This window comes from Melanaphis sacchari, unplaced genomic scaffold (genome assembly GCF_002803265.2).
Source record: "Melanaphis sacchari strain LSU unplaced genomic scaffold, SCAv2.0 Contig156_pilon_pilon, whole genome shotgun sequence".
NCBI lineage: Eukaryota > Metazoa > Arthropoda > Insecta > Hemiptera > Aphididae > Melanaphis > Melanaphis sacchari.
Genome location: NW_020270698.1, coordinates 67,851 through 95,334, shown reverse-complemented (window position 1 = coordinate 95,334; position 27,484 = coordinate 67,851). Strand labels below are relative to the sequence as shown.

Sequence of the window (27,484 nt, the reverse complement as noted above, 5' to 3'; positions counted from 1 at the left end):
ATTTTTTCAATTTTCCGATTTACCATTCCCTATCAACTGATACGGTTTACTATATGAGGTTTCATTTTTTCTTGAGATCACAGACTGCTATATAGATTAAAATAAAAAGAACCACCTGAAATAATATAATTTATGTAATAAAATTATATTTAATTTAGTATATTATTACAATTTTTAAAACTGTTTTTTTTTTTTTTTTATAATTAGAAGGCAGTTGAAATATAATTTTAAATCGGTATCCTTACCTATATTTATTTACTTAATGGAATATTTTTCATATCTTGTTACAATAGCGACACCAAAACAAAATACTCGTTCACGTTTATTTAAATAAATCATCTAAAAACTTAACAATTTTCTAATTGATTAGGTTGATTTGCTTAAAATGTATAGGATTAAACTAAATAATAATAAATTATAATAAATGTTAAATAAAGTATGAGATTTTTTTTTTTCCAAAACTGGTTTATAAAGTAAAATAATAATTAACAATTAATGCGTAAACAACAATTTAGTTAAATTTAATAATAATAATAATTCAAAAAAAAAAAAAAAAAAACAATAATATCTATAAACTATTTTTAAAATAGGTATAGTAACGTTGAAATTGAAGTAAAACGTTATTATAATAATACATTGGTTCTCTGACTCATAACATAACTCAAAGTTCAAACGGTAATCGAAACCTAATTTATATTATAATATTATTAAACTAGGATAATTGTCCATTTTGAACTTAAAAAGAATATATAAATGATAAAGTGATTATAATAATATTCATAACGAAATAAAATAAAAGTTTACAGTCGAGGAAGGTACAAAATTATATAATCACAATTAGGCTTTTGTCAAACAAAAAATGAATTGAGCAAAGAACCGCTGGTACTCGTCAGCACACGAACGCGGATTTGAGCCATTCGGCAAGATTTAGCTTGATGTTACCGTTGAGAAGCGGATCCTTCGACTCAAACAAATTAAATGCGATGCTTAGGTGCAGTATGGCAGAGACAAAATCGCCGAATCTCAATGTACCGTCCTTTCGCATGTATCTAAGTATGAGAATTGACAACACTTCGGTGTTCACTTGAAAGCCCACCTCAAGCAGCGCATCCTTTAACCGTTCAGCTTTCAGAATACCAGTCTTGTCTTTTGAATGATTCTTGAAAACCGTCTGCCAATATTTTAGGCTGCACATCAGGTCTTTAAAATCATTGAATTTTAGTCGTCCACTGCCTGTGCTCTGCAAAAAAATAAGATACATATTATTCATAATGGACTTATTTATAAAAAAAATACTCGATCCTTCGTCAATTTAATGATCCTTTCTAATATTATTGAACAATAACATTCACTATCTTTTCATATCTTATTGAAAAATGTTTAAATAAAATCTGTCACAATTTAAATTATAATTTAAACAACAATTTAATATCCTTTAACTGTACATTAGGTTTATATCCTTGTAATATTTTCAAATTATTTGACGATGTGACAAATATATAATAAATGCATAAAATGAGTATTGACTTATCAAATGTGAATAAGCAACAATTATAACTATTATGTATACTAAACACTAATTACTCGTCAAAATAACAGCTGAGGAGAAAACATTTGTTTTAATTATACGAGAACACTTTATTAGTTTTCAAATTAAATTTCCCTGCGTTATTACGTAAATTCACTAACATTGTTATTCATCTTATGAACATTGCATTAAGATTATATACACATATATTCCGAGTTCAGGTTGTAAGGCTAAATATTTATTTAAGCAAATTAATAACAAATATTGCATGGACGCGAAATAATATTTAAAAGTGAAAACTTACATCCAAGGTGATGACTACTTGCCGACAAACTTCCATGCTAGCACAACTCTTTATATAATCTGTAATAATACATGTCAAAAATAAATACCATTATTGATCATCGAAAATAAACAAAAGCAATTTTAATTTACCATTTGGCAAACAAGCGTCTAGGAGCTCTTGGAGTTCAAATGCATTCACTGTTCTATGCTCGTCGGCTAATTGTAGGAACACTGATTCGTATTGGACAAACGTCTTACCATCCAAATTTACTGGTGCCTAAATAGTTAAATTAAAATGATTTTATTTTGCATATGTATTGATTTTGAAGTAGATAAAAATAATATAATGTATCTACCTTCATTATTGCTGATTTCAATAGCGAAGGAACCGTATCAAGTAATCTGACAAAATAAAACCCAATAATATATTAATAATGATGATAATTAAAATATATGCAGTAGTTACAAAAGGCTTACTTGAGTTTTAATGGTTTGCTCGAATACACCCTCAACGTGAATCCCGATTCTTGACCAGGTTCAAACGTGGTAGGTATTATTAAATATCCACCCTGGTCTAAAAAGCATCGGTGACTTACCTAAAAAAAAAAATATATATACATTTTAAAAATACTTATTATTCAACTAATCACAAATAGATTAAATTTATATTATTTTCATACTTGTCTGCTGTTTGTGTATTGAGAGTTAACTAGGGATTTATTTTTTTTAAAGAAATCTTTGCCCGTCGAGTCCATACATGCTTTTGGTAACGAGTACGACGTGAAACCGATCACTTTAGGTTCCATAATGCTGTGTTGGTTCAATGAAATTACAACTTCTTCCATTTCACTCAAAATTAAATGGAGTTGCGGATTAATGTGAAAAGTTTCTAAAAAAAAAAATAATTCAATTTTGTACTTCTGTTAAAGTAAGATGTACAATGTGTACACGTGAAATTTATCGCATTACCTGGGTTATTTCGACATCCTCCAGCCGTCACACCTCTTTGCCAAGTCCCCTGATGAAGGCGCATTTGCCACGTTCTCTTATGATGCAAAGAAGGCTCGTCTCGACTAGTATCACTATCCAAGTGCACCATTTCAATGTGCGTAAATGTCTTCACGAATTCGTTATAATTCATCCTAATATATATATATATAACCCACAATTAATTAACACCAGATTTTAAGAGTGAATCATAGTATATAAGTATTTAATAATATAATATAGTATTACCAAAATTCTCCTTCCATCAAATGAATGGCATTTATACGTTCTTTTTCTTTGTGTGGAACATTGTCCCAATCGTCAGAATCCCTAGACCACGGACCGTTATATTCAGAGCCGGTACCGCCGGGCTGTCGCAATTTGAATAATTGTATTGGCTCGTTTTTGTACGTTTCCAACTACCGGTTAATTACAAAAGGAACAATAAAAATAACAATATTTCCGGTGAAAAACGAATAGGTAAGTACATCAATGGACATACCCTTTCCACGGTGCATAGTCTGTAATTCATTCCAATCTGAATACCGTTTATTAGTTTTTCTGATGCGCTTTTATTAGCCTGAAAAATATATTTTACTATATAAAATTACTTATATTATACATATAGATAAATGTAATTTAATATGATGATTTATAAAGTCATAAAACAAGTCATGAGTATAGAAAATTGGGGTCAAATATGTTTGTTTAATTACATCATAAATTAATAGAAACATAAAGTACTTACCTACCTATCATAAAACCATAAAGATAATTATAATTGTCGGCTTTGAAAAACGTAATTTATCAAGTACATATTGTACAATTTCATTGTATAAAATAATAATGCAAAGTAAATATAAAAGATTTATATAAATAACTTAAAATCAATTTAACGGTGCAAATATTTAAAAAATAAAAGTAAACATCAGCCTAGTCTATACGAAATATTTCAATGTAGGTTGTTGTATTCAATATATTTATTTATTTATAATATAGCTTTGAATACCTTATTGGTCTAGGTGAACACAATTCGTTATGCGCTATTGATTTAAGTTCACGATGCGAACTCAATAGGAAAACTGGCTTTGAGAATAATAATAATGTAATGCCTCTAAGTGTTATCGTCGTAACATTGAAGTATAATTATAAACACTATAGTGCGTAGTTGTAGAATATTATTAAATGATCGTTTGAGTAGTAAGTTTTATCGAACAAAATAATCATAAACGTGAAACTATAATAATGTTATATTTTTCATAATAAAAACTAACAATATAATACCGTTATAAAAAAATCCTCTGAAAAAGAATCAACAATATAATATTTACTTATTGTACCTATATGAATCGAATAAACAAAAAAAAAAAAAATTCCTAGCGATAAATTTGCAACAACCTTATCATAAAAAGTGATTTGTTGACACGTTTTATTTTATTGTCTTAGACGTGATTGAAACTAAGATATCCTGAAAATCGATATTACAAGGTTCCTTTTAAGGAAATTTCAGAATGTCATTATATTGAATAACATGACCACAATATACAAAGACTTTGAACTCGCTAAAGTTCACCATCTTCAGGGAGTATATCTTGTTATCCAAGTACAACAAACTACTATGTAAGTCTATAAAATACTAATTACTAATGAAAACATAACGTGCTATGAATAAAATAGATATCACTGCGTGGCTACATTGACATTTGACAATTATTATTGTAAAATTTTGAATTACCTATTAGAAATGAGAAAATTATAATATGAGGAACTTATAGTTTTCAACATTTTCGTTCATTTTGCATTTTTAAATGTAAATTACTACACATTTTATTTGTACAATATATAATTATAATTATAATGTACATAGCATATAAGTATACAAAAATATATATTTATTTATATTTATATTATTTTATTATAACATTTATTTTAATTTGTAAATTATTTTGTAACTCAAAATGCTTCAGTGATATAGGTACATTATAACTGTTATTTATTTAAAATAACTTGAATACTTCGTGAGTTTTTAAAATTATTTTAGAAACCTAGCGAGAATTCACAATTGCGGTAATGTTAATTTACTTATATTGTTTACTTTTTTTTTTTAAACAATTTTTATCAATTTTTACTTAAAATTATCACACACGTTTTTATATATGTACTGCCGAAGCAAGTACATAATTAATAATTATGTTGTTCTATTAACATACATGGTTAGAAGTAGCGTTTGATTTCATTTTAAAGTGAAATTTAAGTTGTTTTTCGTAGGTTTCTCAGGTAAAATTATAATATTATAATAGAAATAACAATCATAACATCCGAAGAAACGTGTAATTAAACAAATGAAACTAGCTTAGTGATAATTAAATGAACACGGGTCGGAAAGTCGGAAAGAGAAACTACTAGAATCTATGATACTAAACGTTAATTCGACTAAGAAGATCGTTATCGCGAAGGAATGTCGACGCATCGCAGCGAATCACACGTGCTCGGAGGCTTTAGTAAGCATTAATTTTATATTGTATTAAATTGACACAGTTTGGAAACTGATATTATAATATAATCATATTACTGTAATTTGTAAGATAATATTTAAATTAAAACGATATTAAGCTGTATATCAGAACTATGATATTATCGTAAGTATCGTTATAATGTAACGTGATTTTCAATTTTTATAAAAACATAAATTATATACTTAAAAGTAGCACGTCGTGGCTCTTCTTTTTATTAAATACATATATTAATATTATTTAGTAACTAAGTTACCTGAGCATTTTCTCTCGAGGCTTAAGAAATTGTTTATTATACGCACGCATTTATTAAATTATATTTGTTGCTATTTATAAAAAGTATCTCATATACAATTTGAAAATTGTGAAAGCTTTCACTCGCAAATAAATTAGCTCTTTTCATACTTTATATTTATATCATTGTTTTTCATTTTATTTTAATAAACTTATGTATGTAAATAATTAAAGTTAGTAAGAGGAAAATAACACATTTCAAACGTAGCTGCAATACACAGAAGACAACATCACACGGTCGAACACGAGCTTCTATCCGAAAGCGTCTACTCTATATTTTATAATGTATGCACCAAAATGCAATTATATAAAAGAATATTGTTTTGAAAGACCTTGACATAAAAATTATTAATAACACAATACATAATGCTATGCAATTATAATTTAAAACACGTCCAGCATTTTATGTTTTCATCAACTAGATGTAATTAATAATTATACATTATACCACTATATTAAGATCTGATCTATATTATATACCTAGGTTCTATGATGTCGTTACTTAAATAGTTATTGCCTATACATAGATGGATAATATATTTATAAATTTAATACAAGGTAATTCACAATCACACTCGCCGTCTGTTTCTTCTTCAATAATGCATAGTATTATTCACATTCTGATTTTTAGAATTTTTAAGTATACTTTAAGATTATATTTTCAAATTCTTGAGTTTTTTTTACATTTAATGGATAAATTTCCTGAAATTATCTTCCCAATTATGATGGATACATACACATTTTTAAAATAAATATACACTAAATAGTTTTCAGTAAAAAGGAGAGAAGAGTTTATATATGAGCACTCCTTATGTAGTACAAAAAATCTCAAGAATTTAAAAATATGATCATTAAGTGTATTTAAAAAATCCATGTATCATAATTTGAATAAATTCATCATTAAAAGAAAAATATGGATGGAGGTGAACATGCATTGTGGATTACATTATATATATATATATATATATATATATATATATTATTTTGTTATTGTGCGTTTACTTTTTTTCGAAAACATTTATTTTGTTTATTGTCTTATTGACTCGACTATTACCTGAGGCGAAACCGGTTGCACTGTGCATGTGACAATAGAAGTCATGTCTAACATTTTCCCAATCATTCTACCGCAAGTAGCTTGATCCTGTCGGATATTAATACTTTCTGTGATTCCACCAGTCAGATCAGCAAGTCCGTCCAGAAGAGTACCATACTTGAGAGCTTCATACGAACCATGTAATCTGAGTCAAAAATTTAATATGTGTTAAGATATTTTACTTATTATACATATAATAATGCACATTTTTGTTATATATAATTTAAATATTACGAAATAAATAATTATAATGCATTTTTAATTAATAATTATAAAAAACAGAACATATAAAAAATTTTATTATACCTATTTGAATATACTTTGTTGCACACATTATTAGCACGAGAATAAATTAACGACATAGACGCTTAACATTTTATATCAGAGGAATTCGATTTCCAACAGAATTTTTATAAATTTCACGAGTATTAAATTAAGTACACATCATCTCTAACTTTACTTAGAATCTAAAAATGAATAAGATATATTGACACAGTAGTTGTGTTTGATACTAATTACTAAGTTATAAGTCTTTAAACTTAAAAGTAATAACATTAATAACCAATATTTCATTTGAAAAAAATTTAAACATTATCCAATATACCCAATACAAATACTATTATTATTTTTTTTTTTTTTTGACGGGTATAATCATATTTTACTATATATAGTGATAAAAATAAGAATTGTTAACTAATAAATTAAAATTGAGAATTAATGAATATTATTTTATTATTTATGTTTCTTCTATCGTACCAGAAAATTGTTTTCTAAAACCAAAATCATGTAAACAAAAATACGCCATTAAAATACCTAACACTCCCTCGTCGCACTACTCAGAATCGAAAAATACATGCTTTCGAAATAAAACTATAAGAATTAGTTTAACATTAGAATATAATGAGAAGTTTTATTGAAATAATTTAATGGATTATACAATACAATGTAATATTTAGTTATCACTTGTCAGCAATAATATGTTTATGACTTTTTGTAAATTTAACTCATTCAGTTATTATGTAATGTAGCATAAAAAATGTATTACTTACTTTTAAAGCTAAGAATTGAAATTATGTTAATATTCTTGTAAAATACGAGTATATCTACGTTTTGCATTATAATAGTATACATAAGCGAAAAATAAATCTAAATAGTGTATATTATATTATGTATTTATGTATAATAATATTAGTGTATAGTATTTTAAAATGCACTTTTACTAAACGCTAAGTAAAAAATATAGGTAAGTATATTGTAAACCACAACGATTACATTTCAAATACGCGATTAAATAAATTTATCCTTAACCACTGTGGTTTAAATACTTTCACAATAATATCTCAAACGGGTCAATATCAAATAGTGCCGAAAGCAGTTGTCAGGTTACTACTAAAATAATAGAACGATAATGCACTCGCTCTGTATAAAATTATTGATAGTCAACGAAGAAGGATTCAAGTTCATTGGCAAAACGCGTTTCGTTGTCGTTTGTTTTCCATTTTGAATACGATTCGAAAGTGATCGTTTAACGATACACAGGACACGGTAGTTTAAAATGCGTATTCGTTCAACACATTACACCGTACGCGGATTATGGGCTTTAAAAACGTTTGTATCACTTTCCAGTTTCGAACGGTATGCGATGGATTTTATATAGATTATTATTTTATTTACAGCCATGAAAAAATCTTATGCAATAAGTAAAATTACTTTTTAGTTTTAAATTCAAACGAAACAAAGATAATCGGTATAATTGAATTAATATTATTAGTATCTGAATTATAATAACAACACAAAATTACTGTATAGTTGGTTGATTGGTAAAATAAAAATTCCCTTATACACTATAAGTAATGGTCAAAAATAAATTTAAATAAAACTACTTCCGTAAAGTTATGAATCTATTAAACTGAAGCTCATGAAATCATCATATTATAGCAATTAGTAGAATATAGATTATTCCATTAAATAAAAAAAAAAAAATAATCGAATGATATATTTATACTTCACTGTATACGAAATAAAAAACGAGTCGATTTTAAATTTTTAAACAATAGCTATTGAACATCAAGATCGTGCGTCATTAATGATTGATCGATATTTTAAATTTTATACTTCAGTGGTTGATATACACTATAAATGAGAATAAGACGTACGACACAAGAAACAATAAAAAATTCAAGTCATAATATTACGTCTTTATTAGAATATCTACACTAATTTTTATCGACATTTTTTTACGAATATTTACTTTTAAATATTTTCAACAAGGCGATTTGAATTTATTACAATTATTTTGAGTACATGTTTATAAGCAAATTTGTAAATTATTTTAATTTTAGTGACGTAGACAATCGATTTGTTCGAATAAAAATCAATACATCGTCCAATTGTTAATACTCGCTGTTCGAATTGTTTGATCACATAATAATATAATGTTGTTATTCTTTTTCTTCTTCTTTAATCACAAAACAACATGTAGACCATGTTTTGAAATTATAATAAATATATATTATATCAAAACCGTAGATCGTCCGTACGTTATTATTATACAGGTACGTAATATATACAACTATATAAATAATTCGTTACACCGTCAGCGATCATGTTGGTACAACGTACGAACAGTGTGTACACGTCATGATATTAATGTTTAGTCGTACTTAAACATTTCTGCGCGAAATCGACTTTACGCGGAGTAACAATTTAGTCGTTCACTCAACTTCCGTAGGTATCTTAATTCATTGCAATATCTCCATACAGAATTATGGCCATCGGGTCGTATACACCTACCGCTGATCGTTCATATTTTAATACGTATTATATTATTATTGTATCCAACGACCGTGTATAGACGTGCCCAGGGCTCGTTATTACCATTTAATTTGCGTTTACGAAAATCTCATGATAATATGTTGTCGGACGAATATAACTCGGCCGTTGCTGCGATCACGATATTTTATTGTGCCGCTGCACCGACTAAAGCTAATCTGCATCGTACGCGCAGTCTTGCAAGGAAACCAGATTAGATACGAACAAATCTTTTGGGTACAACGACCCCGTCCAGAATCATCACATGTCTCTGAGCTCGATTTATGCGATCGGCAATATCGTTATTCATCGGATCGTTTAGGGGGGGTCATACGAGACCGCGTTCTCTTACGATGACGCGTCGCAATACGTTTTGATTTAGGCGCCCCGAGTCGATCGAGGTGAAATACGAAAAAAAAAAAAATAAATAAATAAATAATAATACCAATAAACATCTCACTACCTGTCACTTTCGGATAGGCATTGTGGTACTACCGTCGGAGGTTGTTTTATCGCAGCAATCGAAGATTTTTCACGCATCGACATTATACGTCGTAAATAATATGGATCAATGGTTCCCAACCTCTTTTACCACTCGAAATTGCACGATCAAAAGGCGTGCCACTTTATTTCTAAGAGCTAAATTAAAAGGATTTTATGAAAATTAGTTATGAATAAATATTTTTTACGATAAGCCTTTTAATATTAATTTATGCGATTAAAAATGTGTATTTGCATAAAGTATAAATAATAAAACTAAAAAATATGTGAATTACACGAGTAAAATTTTTTTATTTAATTTAATGTGAAATTTTTTGTTACTTATATTCGATACCAGAAAATCAATATCAGGCTGAATTGAACTTATTTTCGCTCGTTAGTACTCACTTTCAATGTCATTAATTGTCCTGTGTCGTACAATTGTTTAAAAAACATAGTATTATGTTTATATTGTAATCGTACATCGTAAATCATATCCATTAATTTAATTTTTTTCATGCAGGAATGTATACCTATTTGAAAAGTGTAACATGATTTCATTTTTTTTTTTACATAGTTACACGTAGGTACCTTTAAAAATTTCTTAGTATACAATAATTGGGAACCACCGTTGAGTTATAGTGTAATCATTGTGTTTATATTTTATGACTTCATGCTAGTGTTAATTGTCCAGTACTCCGGTGTCCTACACTAATAATAATAGGACTAATAGGTACATATTTACATTTTTTTTCCAATTAACTGGAACAATGCCTAATGTCAAAAATAGTGTAATAATTATTGTATTCGATTAACACATTACCGTCGTTAACGGTGAACAGCACATCTCCCACAGTCCATTAACATTATTTCAATTCACAGAAATAAGTAAAAAAAAAAACGTTTCCACACAGACACCATAGCAGTATAGGCAGGTTCGTATTTTTATTCCTATCGAGTCCATTTTCGGCAAGTATTGACGGCGTTGGCCGAAAGGAAACAGCCAAGGTCATCGATCTAAGAACACTGACCGAGCTGTTCATTATTCATGTTAGATTATATTAGGAACTACTATATGGAACTGCCGTAATAATTAATTAACGATTTGATAAAAGATTAGCGACGAGCCGATGACGGATACCAATGTTTGGTTATAATATATTTTACCAACATTCATATATTTTCTCAACTTTAGTGCGTTGATAATATATTATGAATCATAATCAACGACACCTAACTACAATAATTTTCATAAATTTCTCAGCAACCGATCGCGTTGTGCACTGCACCAGGACTGCAATCGGGCGGCCGACAGGTTTCTAAAATGACCGCAGGTGTATAAAATTGTATATAAACTGGTATCAATCAAAATACAATGTATAGAAACTGAGAACCATTTTATACAATATGAGGGGGAAGGTACCCGGTTGGAATTTAAATAACTCAAGTAGACAAGTTTGATGTTTGAGTTTCAGACACCGATCTCTGTACCTACCTAATGAGAATGAAAAATGGATGCGTATAGTTTTGTATAGATGGATATAAATATAATACATGTATCTTTCCGAAATGATATTTAAATCCACACCATACGTGATTTCAATGTTTAATCCTTTTAAATGCGTAACAAAACACGTCTTATAATACATAATTTAATATCCTTGACAGAGTTTGAAAATCAAACGAAAACTATTATGATGCAAAGTATTTCGTATATTTATTTTGAAAAGGAATAACAGTTATTATAACACATAAACATTTTCGTCTGGTCGGATGGTGTGTATATTTTAGAAAAGTCGTATTTCATATTTTTATTATTATTCTCTTTTTAAATAAATGTAATTCTTCAATGACAAAAAAAAAAAAAACCAAACAAAAATAAGTAGTCGTTATTTTTTATTACTACCTCGGAGTATTGTAAATCAATATATTAATCTCAAAACTTAAGTCTCATTATAAAATTTGTAATTCCTACCATTCATCAGCCATCAGAAAATAAATATTAAATTGTCTGCATGTCGCCTTTGTTATAAACGCTTCTATATTATATATCATATAAATGATAAACTATCTGAGGCGTAGGAAGTTCAACGAAGCTGAAAAAAAACTATTATAAAATCATACATGTGTGTATGTTGCAAATAATATTACGTATTGTTAGCAAGATGACAAATGATATTGTGAACAAATAATTTCTAGTTTTCAATTTTCATATTATTATACTATTTCCGTTAATAAAAATAGAAATAACTAGATTAATTTCTTTGGTAAGAGTGTAAGACACATCTATCTACAAATTATTTTATTAATAAAATTCTTAAAGTCAAATGAATTTGTAATAATCAAAAAGAAATTAGTTGTAAATCGATTGAAATTAATCAATAATTATACGTTTTGGTATTAATTTATGTACACACGTCATGTTTAATTTGTTTTGCTCTTTTCACATAAGTCTTTGCGTAATCTATTTACTCGTATACTCAAATTACATATATTATAATAAATTATTCATAACTCCATAAAACATAATAAAATACTTATTACTAATTAATTCCTAGGTTTATTATAAAAATGTGAATATTTATTATTGAAATACCTTCTACATTATTATAAATCAATAACAGTAAATAACACTGATTGATAACAATGATAACCAAATGATTAAGTTCTAAGAATACTTAACTTCCTACTTGATAATTTGTTGTTTTTCAATTCAATGTCTATCACAATAATTTTAAAAAGTTTAATTTATTTAGATGTTACCTATATAAATTGCAAATTACTTATGAACTGCGTTTATAAATTATTATACACATACTCTAATTTATATACTCAGAATTTGTTCAAGTCATATAATATTATATATGAAATCTTTACAAAATGTTTATGTAATTAAGCATATATAATCAGCGAAACATATAAAAAAATATAGTTTTAATTCTTAAATTGAGATTTATCTGTTGACAGCTACTATGTATGATTCATTTTAATAGCAACTTATAGGCTATAACTTACTTGTAATTATTAACGTTTTGAACATTTTGATAGGAACGGTATTATTTAGAATTTAGATTACGAGTAAGATGAAAAAATTTAATGTAATTTTATTATTTATATAACTTATCCTCCCTTAAATGCTTACTTATTTCTAATAGTATTTTGAGTGTTTAGTTTTAATTTCATTACAATATGGTTTGTGGTTATCTAATCTACTACCATTACTTATTAATATTATGAAATAACTAATGCTTAATTTAATGTAATTGTTATTATATTTCAGTTATTTTTTACTTGAGCGTTTAAAACGTTAACTATATATTAAATAAATAAATTATAAATTTAAAAAAAATAAAAAAATATAATCAATTATCAGCATAATCTGATAAAACCATTGATTAGAAACATTAAGTATATACACCCATTTTAAAAATGATTATTTTAATTGCACGCGCTTACTTGGCGTACGCTTTTTCCAACAGTCCTGGCCAAAACTGATCGGTATGTGTAGATTGCAAAAACGCTAGCCGGTTGTTAACGGTTGGAAGTCTATCGTCGACCAACACTTCCATCCATTCGCCACACCACCACAAACGAAACCGGAAAACACCGCTATACTCCTTTTCGCTGGAAAGCGACTGATCGGCCGGCACTACGCGATAAAACAAACCTTTACAAAGGTACAGCACGCCCAGACAAGATACAAGCCATTTATCACCTGTAACAAACATATTTAAATATCCCATTAGTAATTGTAACTATTTAATTTTTTTAATAGGTTATTATAGAAACATATAGTCACATTATAGTTTTTGATACATCATAATGAAACAATAAAGTATGTTTTTTATTTGTAATAAGATCTTATTAAACTATTTACACACATTATGAATTGAATCGTATGGTATAAAACAAATATTATTACTTAATAATGAATTGTATTGAATATAATAATATATATTTTTTAATCTGTAAATTGTTACATGTATATTATCACTAGATCCGTTCCACGAGATCTAACAAAAATATAATATACTTATTATGCACATAGTGTATTATACTATAAATTGACGCATTTTTTCAAATGATTCAGAACAGACAAGTGTTTGTACTGAGTACCTACATTTTAAAGTGTATCTACTGTATTTAGGTAGATATTACCCGAGATAATTTTGTATTTGTAAAAATAATCCAATTTAAGCGGTATACCGTTTCTAACATAAATAACAAGGTTTATATTTTACACAGTTGCTTTTTACAATTTTATTAATATAAATTACTATTGTATCATTCTTATTTTTGTTTTTTTTGTTTATTTGAACACCATTGAAATCCCAACGTTACAATAGATATATCTGTATAATTCTGTATCGTATAAACATAAGAACATTGAAATATTACAACATAATTCACGTTGTTAATATGATCTGAAGATATTGTTAGTTATGAAATTTCGCGTATATTAAATCTAAAATATATCTGTACATTGAAATAGCAACGTACCTATGTGTATAATATAATGATATACGTATTATAATTATGTTGAACGGATCTAAAAAAACTTTGTGTAGCGAAAATAATGTGTTATCTTCAATCGAGTCACTGTAACGGGGTAGATCGACCAACTGAAAGTATGTATAGGTATACACATTACACACATAGAAAAATCTCTAGATGAATCTTTTGTCGATCTGAAAATTTCACAATAATATAATGTGCCAGTTAATTTGTTCCAGTCTCACACACTCGTGAACACATAAGCTTATAAATTCTGGCGATACACCGTGATACACTTGACATCTTTAGACTGACGTTTAAATAACCACAATTTGTATTTTACTTAAAAAAAAAAAAAAAATTGTATTGAACAAATAAAATATAAGATCAGTCGTTTATAATCATTAACTTCGGTGATCGTCTCGGGCTATTCAAAGAATATATCATGAATCAAATATTCAATATCGTCAACAAATTACAGGAAACATTGTTGAATATTTTTTACTGATAAATTCTATACAAATGAACTCGTTTAGGTTTTTGTGATGTTGTCAATAGGTACCGACTAAACCACATCCACACACATAATAGAACTGTACAAAATCCGTCGGACCATGTTGAATTATTATAATCACGAAAACCAAGTATTGTTTACTTTTTTCCTTCCACAAGGTCGTGTACTCATGTACAGTACACGAATCTTCATCCTGTGTAACGCTGTTTCGTTACATATTATATTTATTTTATGTTTTATAAACTCATAAAAACACATTGTTCCCGCCAAATGTAGATACGCTTGATCAAAATCCATGTGTATAATATAATTTTATTCAGTCCCGCTGTGTTGAAATACTCATCAGATGTAGATAATTTTATATGTCAGATGATCGGCACACTGATCGGTGGGAAACGAGGAACGGGGTATTGTTGTACTGTACTATTCGGTTAGAACATTATTCCGTACAATGGCGATCTATTCTAATTAAATGATAAATTATAGAATTATAGTTTTTCAAACAGTAATTTCGAAATAACACAATAAATTTAAACTATTTAACCATGGTTTAAATTAATTTAATAATTATTCATGATGAAATGATAATTTTATTATTCTAAGTATAAATATTCGATATGCGTTTATTCGGTTTGAATACATTAGGTCCAGTAGTTTATATTATGTAAAAATGCAAATCACTAAATGTTTTATTAGTGTTGCAATCAAAATAATAAATTTAGTTGGTAAGTACTTCAATCCATAATCCATACTGGTATACTCCATAGTTGATAGCAGAAACCTTCCTAACAATTATTATATATTTTTTATTCAGTTTCTTCATAATATGTCTTTTATACAATTTCACTGCCTATATATACGTTTAAAATAAAATCTATGTTTGTAATAATATTGAAATTTGTTAATAAGACAGTAACGTAAAAGTAAATTTAATTAAAGACAATACTTACTATTGATATGAAAGTTATATTTTAAAAATTTGAACATTTAAAATATGAAATATTATTTAAATAAAATACCTTTCATCATTTGTATTCAATCACATATGTACATACTACTATAAACAATAAATGAAATCATTGACAAGGTTTAAAAATAAAAATAAATGTTGACTTCAACGCATAATTAGTATCTTGTTTTTAATCAATCTTGAAAACTATTGCTGTTACATTTAACACCAAACTTGGTACTATAAGTCAAAATAAATAACCTTAAAAATTATACAATCTGTTAAATTTTAATCTTAACTTTTTGACATTTTGACAATTGAACTGGTAGACTGTGGTTATTCAAATCCGAATTTTAGTTTATTCTTTTTAGAAAATATTTTTATAAATTCAATAAAATCACACAATATGTATATACGTATTTTTTCCTTTCTTTTTACAAACATAATAAAACAGTATTATCGCCAACTACTACTCATACAAGGCTGTGGCCGTCACGATGCTTGTTCTTTAAAATCTTAGATACATTTATTATTGACCTATAGTTATGTTTTATAGAAAATTGATAAAACCAGTCCGTACATGGTAAAAATTTGGTTGGAGTAAAAACAAAATTAAAACAATGATTTACTTAGAATACTTATATATAATCGACAATTGCTTACATTAATAGGTTAATATTATAATATTAATTATTTTTCGTTCGATAGTTACTACTATTTGGTAAAGGTAATTTCATAAAGGTAGTTTCATCAATGCTATTTAATATGTTGTACAATTAAATTGACATGTATACATGTATATTATAATATCATACTGAGGAAGAAATCAAAATATTCTTAAAGAAGTGTAATAAATCATACATTTATTAAACCTCTTTATTTATTGTATACAACGCAGCATAAATTTAAAACATAGATATAAAGTTTTCAATATTTTCATCTATCATACCATACGCTTGTCATTTACTGATATTATTAAAACAAAATAATAATTTAATTTAAAATGTACTATTCTAGTATTGTGTAATATTTAGAATCTTAAAAAAAATCGAACATTTTAATTTCGTAAAATCATACATTAGTTTTTAAAAAACTTTTATTTAGTTAACAATTTAATTTATTTTTCAATTTCCTAAAATGTTAAACAAGATCTTACAAAAAACATATTTTTAATTATTTTTAATTTTATTAAATATTTAAAAAAGCTGTAATTTTATTATTGTTTCATATATTTTTATAACAACTAGAGCATAAATTATTTACTAATTTATTTTACTATAAAAATATAATATATTTTGAGCTATGTATGTCATTTATATTAAATTATCTAACTTTATAAAATAATATTTTTTATATATTTTCATATAAACAATTAAAAAATAACGTCTTTAAAAATTTTTTATTACCTATCAACCATCAAACTATTCACAATTTTTGAAATAAAATATTTTTTTCTAATTTACCTAAATTCTATTTATGTATAATTTTCTGTATAACAAAAATAAAACTGTTTAATAAAATACTATAATGATGTCGAGTTTAGTGAACTAATAAATATCAGAAGAAGAAAAAATGTTAAAACATGATTTTAATTTTTGTTTGGTATAAAACGATATAATGTAATTTAAATGGTTTAATTTATAGTGCGAAATTGACATACTTAATATACATGCTAAAACAATCAAAATTAAGACTAACAAAACTGTCATTCGCAATGACAATTGAAAATTCTACAAGAATAATGTTTTTAATGAATGATAATGATAAACAGATTAATGGTGTTATTTAAAACAGATAAATAAATAAAAGCGTTTGCTAGAATAATGTATTAATTGGAAAAAATAAAATATCTATTTACAATTTTCACGCACACTAAGTATCAGAAATTAGGCATGGGCACTCTCTCTGATTTTATTTTGCCCTTCTATTACAGATATAGGCACAAATCACTAAAGTGAAAGTCAAAAAGCATGAGTTTTCAAAAAATGGTAACTATATAAAATTGCACAGAAAAAAAAATAGAGAATTTAAGTGAAAAAAACTGTAATTAAACGAATAAACTCTTTATTTTTCAATTTAATTCTTAACGAATTAATAAGAAATAAAAGTAAAAATATTTAACGATAAATCATCTATTAACAATACTTACCCATTTTTCCTGGACTGATATCAAATTGAGAAGTAGAATCACTGACAAAAACTGGTCTATTACAAATCTCCTAAAACAAAAAAGTATAGTATTATAATTTATTTATTGTGGATCTGATTAATTTAAAGTTTATATTGTTATGTAATGCAACATTTATTTAGAGGTGTTTATTAAATTGAATGTTATAATAATAATTTAATCAAGATATATTTGGTATTTTTTTCAGGTAAATTTATATTAATAAATAAAAAATGTAACAAAACATTGTTTATATTTAAAAGTTAGGCGTGAAGTAAATAATATATCGTATGACTTCCTATACTCAAAATAATTAAAATCACGTTCCAAATAAAATATAAACAAAACATTTTATATAAATAGGTTTTGTATATTGAAACGTAACTTCATTCTCTATAACAGTATTTAATGCATAAAATAGATAAACCAAAACACAAAAGCTATTCAACAATTAATGTTTTTAATCATTAATGATCACAAAATAGCGATAGGTGAAACATAATTTAATGTTGTCTAATAAAGTAATCAAATGCAAATTTCCATATTTAAAAATGTATAAAAATTAGTGTATTTGTTTCTATTAACTTAAATATATATATATATATTTTTAAAAAACAATAATTTGTTACCTATATCATCTTATGTATAGATAGTACAACTATTTATTTTAATACTATAATAGTTATATTTTGTATTATCCATTACAATAAAACACATTTACCTTTGCTTTTTAATTTGAAGATAATGTTCAAGTCTTATATTACATTTTTAATAGTTAATTATTTTTATTTTTATATCGCCATATTTTAATTATATTTTTAACATATATTATTTTATTTTTTTGTTATAAGTTTATTTTGAAAAAATATTTTTAACATTCTGATATCCATTTAATGTATCTCACTTCGCATTAAAATAGTTTCTAATAATTCAAAATAGACAGTCGTAACGATTCAGATGCATTTTCGTATTATTTGATCCTCACATACAACGGTATATAAATGTATGAATACGTATAATATATTATATATATATATATATATGAGTATAATATATGTGTATTGAGTAGGTACGAATAATCGTAAATGTACAATGTATATAAATAAATGGAATTTGGAAAACAGTAAAAAATAAAATAATAATATAAAAAAATATGTATGCTACACAGTTCAATAGACGTTTTTGGCCGAGGGATATCATCTCTCGTTCATAATATTTACAGCCAGTTAGTTTCACTGGGTGCAACTTACACATACACGCGTGCACATAACCTACTTACAATGGTCAGTGGTTCTTCATCATACACGAATAAAAAGCAAAAGAAACACGTATTTATATACACTTATATTGTACGCATACATATTATCATAATATAATATTATTGTATGATATATTATTATTTTATTCTAAGAAATTATTGTAAGTAATTTATTTTCATTTTTCAATTTGTAAACGTTCATCGATTATAAATGGCCGGTGATCAAAACGAATAATATTTGGCATTCAGACGACAGACATCATGATGCATTGGAAAATGTGGTTACTAGATAGACGTTTTGGTCATTATTGTGTGCTGAGAACGAACATTGCAGGAACATTGCAGTGATATCGCTTTTACAGACTCGACAGTCCGAAACTAGAAAATAATTATTACGCTGTATGATATTATACAGTTAATAGAAGACAAAATAAATAGTAATTGGCCATTCGTATTTATTTGTTTCAGTGACATTTCTTAACAAAGCAACAACGCATAATTAAGGAGCGGAACATGACGAAACATTAATGCAAAAATAATTTGTCAACCTATGCGTGGAATTTTAATATTTTCTATGATTTTAAAAACGTCATTAAATATTGGTAATTTATCACTGGATTAAACGGTGATCATAATTTTTTTTTTTTTTATTCAAGTCAGAAAAACCATTTACCTATCGCAGTTAAAATAAATTCGTTTTATTCAACTATATTTTTTTTATCATACAAAAATATATAACATTTAAATGAGATTTTTAGTTGAATTATTCGAGTGAAAAATAACTTCTATTACACAGTATTATAAACCTCGTGTTAAATAAATTCACACAGCACAGTTGGATCACTTTTTATAAACAATTATAGATTAATAATAAACCATTTCAATTACAACGGATTGCATTGCGGATGTTATTGTTGATTTTTAATGTCCGAATGAAAAAAAAAAAAAAAAAAAAAAAAAAAAAAAACTGTAGTTGTTGAATTTAATGTGCGGAGAACGTACAGATTTTAAGTTTATTATACATAGTAGTTTAGATCTTAAACATGGCCACCAATAAACCGTCAAATTGATATGTGTGTACATATTGGAGTTCGATTAATAACAATAGGCCACGACAGTGTTTAACTAGTCGGAACATATTTGGTTAATTGCTAACGGTTTAAGAAAGGTTATTAGTCGCATTGTAAACGGACGGGAATGTTTTTCATACAGTGGTGTAGATGAAAATATATTAGTAATACATTCGAGAATGCGGCGGCACAACTTGCATATACGTACGTACGTATGTTTCAATGCTAGTAGGTACACGGTCGCCAGACTATTATATTAAGCATGTGCCGCTGTTCGCCTATGTGCATCGTATTATAATGACGCCAACATGTAATATAGGTAACCGAGTAATAGTGATTAACATTGAATACGAGTCCGATAGCGAAACAATCAATATACGATCTACAATAATTCTTGCGGGCAAACAATGGTTACGCGCAGTCACGATGAGTGCATTGAAGACCTCTCGCAGAGAGCGACAATTATTACGTTCGCGACTCGCTGGGTGCGAACTTTGGGAGCGGCCTTATCGACAAGCCCGACGTGTACAAGCCGGACCCAGCCGACGACATGTTCGACGTGAGACGCGCGTATAGAGCATGTCATTACATTATATTTATAACAGTACTTACGTCACATAATACATAATATGCTAGAGTTGATGTACGAAATTAATTCACGTCCTATCCTATCGATAACAACCATTTTATACGAACAGCTGACGCATCACTTGCTCCGTCCAGATCGCGAATTCTCGCAATATTCCCATTCACGTTAAGTCGTAAACGTTCTATGGGCGAACCGGTCCCATACCGTAATAATAATGATAACCTGGCTGTAAGGACACGATTGAACGCGGTCGATACGAAAAACGTGATTATGATTTCAGAAAAAAAAAAATGACATACGCCGTTCGAATTGAACAGATTGTTCTTCAATATTCTGTCAGTTAAATTTGAAAAATGATGTTTCTAAAGTCTAACGTTGACTGTTTTAAAAAACAATAGACAAAAATAAAACATACTATGCATTATGCAACGTAAATTAAAATAGAAATTTAATTTTCGTGTTTGAAATGTGTTTTAACACAATTTAAGAGATCTACTCAAAATAGCACTTGATAAATATTTTCAATACATTTTTAGAGTACCCATTCGATAAAACGCTAGGTATACCTTTTATTATACACCTACACAATTTAAATTATTTATAGGTAAACGTACCACGGTGTAAATCGTATAACTATATTCATATACACTGTTATAGTCTGTTAAATAACACAAGCGTCCATTATATTATAATACCTTATTTATCCGATTAAACGTAATTATTTTTTTTTTTAAAGGTCGTTGTATCGTTATCTTGTACTTACTGCTTTATAGTACCGTGTGGGTGCTCGATCATCCTACTAGTTATATATATTATTTACATAATCGCCCACCATAACCCGTCTACCTTATCGATTAATATGATTTTGTTAAAAACTCTTCTTATAGTGCAGCTTTGAAGTATCAATAACCTGTTACTGACCTTGGGCCTTTTCCACACGAATTGGAATGGAGGCTTTTGGTGGTAAAACACTGACGACTGAGTGGCCGGGAAATCGGGATCCTCCCATAGTTCTCCACGTTTTTGACACATTCTATGGATTCTGTCGTAATCGCCCATCACGAAAAGTTCTGTAAAACAAAAACATTATTTTATGTGAGTATATCATACAGTATTTAGATATTAGATAAAATATTGAAGTTATACTCAATCAATCTTTATGTATTATACACGCACAGTGCACACATATGCGTCCACAATCTAGCTATCTTATTTATTATTAAAACTAATAAAAATTACTAGTATATTATTCTAAAATAAAATTGCAAAAATTGAATAATATTAAATTTCATTATATGTATATAGGCAGAGAGTACTAAATAATAAATTAATAAACGACATTATTAATAATTATTCAAGTTAATAAAATTAAAGATAAAAAAAAAACATTTTAGTTAATTTAATAAATTTTAAAAATTAAAAATAATAAAGCATATAGTTTACGATTCAATGTTAATTTTATTATAAACAAATTAATTTTGATACTATTGTTGAAATTAACGTACCTACAATGATTGTATATCATAAATAATTGAATAAGTGAAAAATCGTCCTATGCTATTCTGTACTCAGTTGTTACAAAATTAATATAATGAGCTAGAGAGTCAAACCCTCCAATATCTTTGTTGATCGATGTATTTTTTTGCATATAAAATTAGGTTACATGCAGGATTTCCGGATTCAAGGCCCGTAGCATATTAAATTCAGGCGAGTTTTAGGAATGCGGTTCATTGGACTGTTCCAATATACCTATTTGATCCCCAGCCAGCCCCCCTGGAGGCATCTTAAGTAAAAGTAATTTTTGCAGGGAAAGTAGTTAATTGATCGGCTTCATTTTTCTTCGCTGACTGCTATATAATAATGCATATATAGTCTGTCATTTTTTTATTTTGGTTTCATATGCAGCCGACACGTTGTTTTATAGCTTGACATCATCGACCCGAGTCTAAGGTCAACGTATCGTCTTCCTCCCACGACTCGAGCGACCATAAACATGGTCATCATTTACAGTAATTATTTTCCTCACTGACATTAGATTTTTTTCTGCTAACAACCATTTGACACCAAATTTAAGATTATAATACGTAAATAATATTGTTTAGATATGTAGTGTTATAATATTTACCTTCTATAATATTATAAATATTGATATCGAATTGAATATTTCCATTTCAGCGTTATATGTTTTTATAAAATTCATCGAATGTAGAAAAACGTGATTTGTCTATAAGTGCTGCGATTATATATACAATTATAGGTAGTATTATTGGTGAGCTTAGTATATTAAAATATCCAGAACAAATTTTCATAGCCCTCGCAAAAATGTTAGATGTTTATGAAAAAATATAGTAAAAAGACAATATTGGAGAACATAAAGCTCTAGTTATGATCTATCTATATGGATTACATAAACGACAAACGTATTATACACGATATTATGTATGTTATGTTAGTGACCATAACGGTCATTTTATTATTTTGAATTAAAAATCATTAAAATATTTTTTCAATAAGTATTACGATGTCCTAAAAACAAGTTTAAATGTATTTATGTGAGTTGAACAAAGAACAAATATGTATATAAATTATATATTTTAGATGAATGTCATGTACTCATGTGATAGTAACATTGCAAATAAATTATTTCGTGTGAATTTAGAGCAGATGTTATTAAAAATGTTCATCTAGTAAATCGTGACTTCAGAAATCTGATAAATATGTTACATTTGTTATTTGCAGTTTTAAGAAAGGTTTTATAGATATTCTATGTTAGTACAACTCATGACATTTTTATTTTTATAATATATTTAAATATAAATGAATGTTTAATTTTGTATTCTTTTTTTTGTTTACAAACTGGAAGAAATCTATTTAGGCGTATCACTAACACATTATACGCTAGTAAATTTTTAATATTTTTACAATGATTGTTGTACAGATACGTAACTGTAAAAAAAGGTAACTTCACAATCTCACACTATATCATCGTATAATGTACACTGCATATGAGTTTATAAAGAATTTCACGGTTAATAATGATAATATAATACGAACTATACCAGAAATACAAAGGTTCAATGTCCCATACTCAACAGAATTATATTTTGGATAGGTGTTAGCATGATGTCACCTGTTATTAGTCATTTCACGTTTGTGCGCGTCCGTGGAACACCGCGAATATAATGTGTACTTACACTAATGTTGGGGCTAAATACGTGCGATGAATACACCAATAGTCGGATTTCTTAAACCAAACTGCGGTATTTTGGCCATAAATACCATGAATGTTTTAAGTATTTGTTAAATAAGCTTAAAAGTAATTCAGCAGGGAATATTTAATTAAATCTTTTACTGTTCACATTGCAAATTTTCAGAATTCGAAATGAATCACATTGATAAAAAACAAGATTGAAGTTTTTAATTTAAAAAAAAAAAAAGATGAAATGTAAAAATTCCACTAATAATTATTTCAAACCTATATTATTATATTATCGAATGGAAATAACATGAGATTATTCATAATATGCAATACAAGACTTAAAAATCATAAAATATTTAAATTTAAAAGTAAGATTGATTTGGGGTACCTAAATAATAATCTTTTGTTTATATTCGTTCAATGTTATAAAAATTGTTTGAACGTAAATACATATTTTTTGTTATAATAAAATCGTGGATTTGTTATATTCTTATCATGATAATTTGTAAATGCTTTAATCAATAAATTGAATAGTCATAACTCATAATTATCACGTCTTTAATATTATATTTATTAATTTGTAATGGAATTTTATAAATTAGTGTTAACATAGGATACTTCATACTGGGTATTATTAAAATACTAGTAAACAGTAAGATTATAATAACAATAATTAATTTGTATTTGTATTTTTGTAATACCGATTTTCTTTCAATCATGCAAAATAGAGCAGTTTTAAAACTTTTATAGGTCCATAATAATTAATAAGGCATAAGTAATAATGAATTAAAAGTTTAATTTAATTTAAATTTATTTATTGTAAGTAATCACTGGTTTTAAACTGAGTTAGTAAATAAAGTATTATTATAAAAGAAAAGGCAAATAATATTTTACTATTTCAGACATAAATAAACTTAAAATTTATATGATACAAAAAATTCATAAAATAATGCCATAGTTTTAAATATAACTTTATCTTTAACAAGAGCTCTTCCTGAAAAAAATTATTAAAAGCACTACCTATTCTAAGTAATAACATAGAAAGATGATAACAAATTATTCTTAAAATTATTACGTGTTTCCAAGTTTGTTTCAAATTAAAATACAGATTTTTACGAGTATATAATTTTTACATTATAATACGTAAGAGATATGTTGCAAATTTAAATGTTATTGCATTGTAACTCAACTAAGCTAGACGTAAATAAAATAATAGTAACTTTTATGAGGATATGCAAATATACCTTCTAAGAAATTAGCACTTATTAGATTTAAAGATACCTACTTAACCTATTCTATTATGTATCTGTTTATCCTATAACTTGTAAGAATGTGTATAGTATTTAATCTTATCTTATAAATATAACATAAATATAAGTATCTAACTAGGGCAATTAAAATTACAACGTAACTATTATAAAACACACAATTATTTTTTATTTAAAACTGACATTTATTATAACCGTATAGGCAATTTCATGCTTTTAGACATTTGTTGAAAATAAAAATATGAAGAATTTGAAAATCAACAATTTTCTTCTTCGGAACTCATATTAATTTGAAAAAAATATTAAATAATGAATTTTTTTTTTTTTTACAAAATTAGTTGTTTTTGCTGGCGATAATTATTTAAAAATATTATACTTGTAAAAATGAATTTAGAAATGGTTGAGAATTTTAAATTGTACGTTTACAAAATTTGAAAAATCTATTTCAACAAACATTTTACAATATTTGTAGGTTTATATTTTCAGAAACAATAAATACATTTTGCATTCATTTTATAAATAAAAAATAAGGTCAGCAGAACAATAAATTTAAAAAAAAAACTAAACAAAATAGTGATTCTACCAATCATAACAAATGTGGGAAATTATACAAAACCACAATAATACAAAAGCAAACGATACAGTATGGATGAATGACACTTTGTACCAAGTTTTTGATCCAGAACTGTTAAATGGATCGCGATATTACATCCTGAGTATTCATATTTAAAAATTATTGGTCCCATGTATCTCAAGCTGTTACTTTGTTTTCTTATAATTTTTGTGAGCCTCATTTATAATTACAAGTAAATATCGCATAGCTAAGAATGTAAATCAAACGCTTGAATAACATTCCAAAATATTTTACATAATATTAATTCTTAATAATTTAATATGTTTCGCATCTCGTTGTAGACGTAAGCATAAACATTTTGAGTAAATTTAGAGTAATTTAGAATTTTAAATTTTCTTTATGATATTTGTAAGTGTAATTCATCTCAAATAATGTATAATATTATCACTGTACAAAATGCTATAGCTGTACTGCTGTGTACAACCCTTATCGATTAATAATAATGCGATCGAATCAAATTTTGTAAAGTAACTCACGTTGTTAATTTCCAGAACTGTAATGCAATACACTACACTAAACTCGAATAGCATTCGCCGACTTTGAACAAAACTTATTAAGATTTATAATTATTATTTGACACTAGACTTAAAAAAATGACACGATATAAGTAGACAATCAACACGGAACCGCGCCGCAGGACGAACACCTGCTAACTGGTTTGTCTGACGCTACAGCCTACACTCTACGTGGAGGACTGCGCGCGTTTGTACAAGAGAGACCTGTTCTACCGCCAACCGCGCTACATGCTGCATAGGTAGCTCAAGAGTTGACGAACCACGAAATAATCTAAATGCAACAATTGAGCCCGGTTTTAACGATACATGCAACTTCACGTACAACTAAACTATGTTTTAAATAATTTATAAAATAGGACATTATTTTAAGAATGTCTCTACAGTGATATACCTACCTTATTTTATTATCATAAACGTATACCTATCAAATTATTTTATTGAATTATTATATTAAAATGGTCTTAAGCATTATTTCGTGGTGTAATGTAATAAACTTATTAATTGTGGATCAAAATATTTAAATAATAAGGACGATTGAAAAAATCGTAATAAATACAAAAAAAAAAAAAAGAAAAGATTACTGAAAATAAAAATAATAATAATAAAATAATATAATATAATATTAGGTATACCTATATTGAAAGTTAAAATATTATATAAAATTTAAATAAATAATTTATGCTCTATCGTGTATAACATACGTATGTATAATGTATGTATATAATATACATAAGTATAAAAATTGTTGTATACAATCCTGAATTAAATGGCTTATAAGTCTATTATTCTAAGGATATTATATATTTATATTCATATTAATCATTTATTTTTCCATT

At 26.7% G+C, this 27,484-nt stretch overlaps 1 protein-coding gene across 1 annotated transcript; it reads right to left on the bottom strand.

The window, feature by feature from the left end:
* Window positions 1-791: 791 nt before the first annotated feature.
* LOC112592088 (calpain-C) lies at window positions 792-26,803 on the bottom strand. The gene is made up of 14 exons (XM_025336065.1): window positions 26,610-26,803; window positions 21,954-22,102; window positions 18,098-18,167; window positions 13,448-13,706; window positions 6,662-6,845; window positions 3,303-3,380; window positions 3,050-3,219; window positions 2,783-2,955; window positions 2,494-2,702; window positions 2,291-2,409; window positions 2,170-2,215; window positions 1,964-2,090; window positions 1,833-1,891; window positions 792-1,240 (listed from the first exon to the last, which is right to left on the bottom strand). Exons 2-14 carry the CDS (start codon window positions 22,089-22,091, stop codon window positions 890-892), a joined length of 1,983 nt encoding a protein of 660 aa, XP_025191850.1. The 5' UTR covers window positions 22,092-22,102; window positions 26,610-26,803; the 3' UTR covers window positions 792-889.
* Window positions 26,804-27,484: the final 681 nt, after the last annotated feature.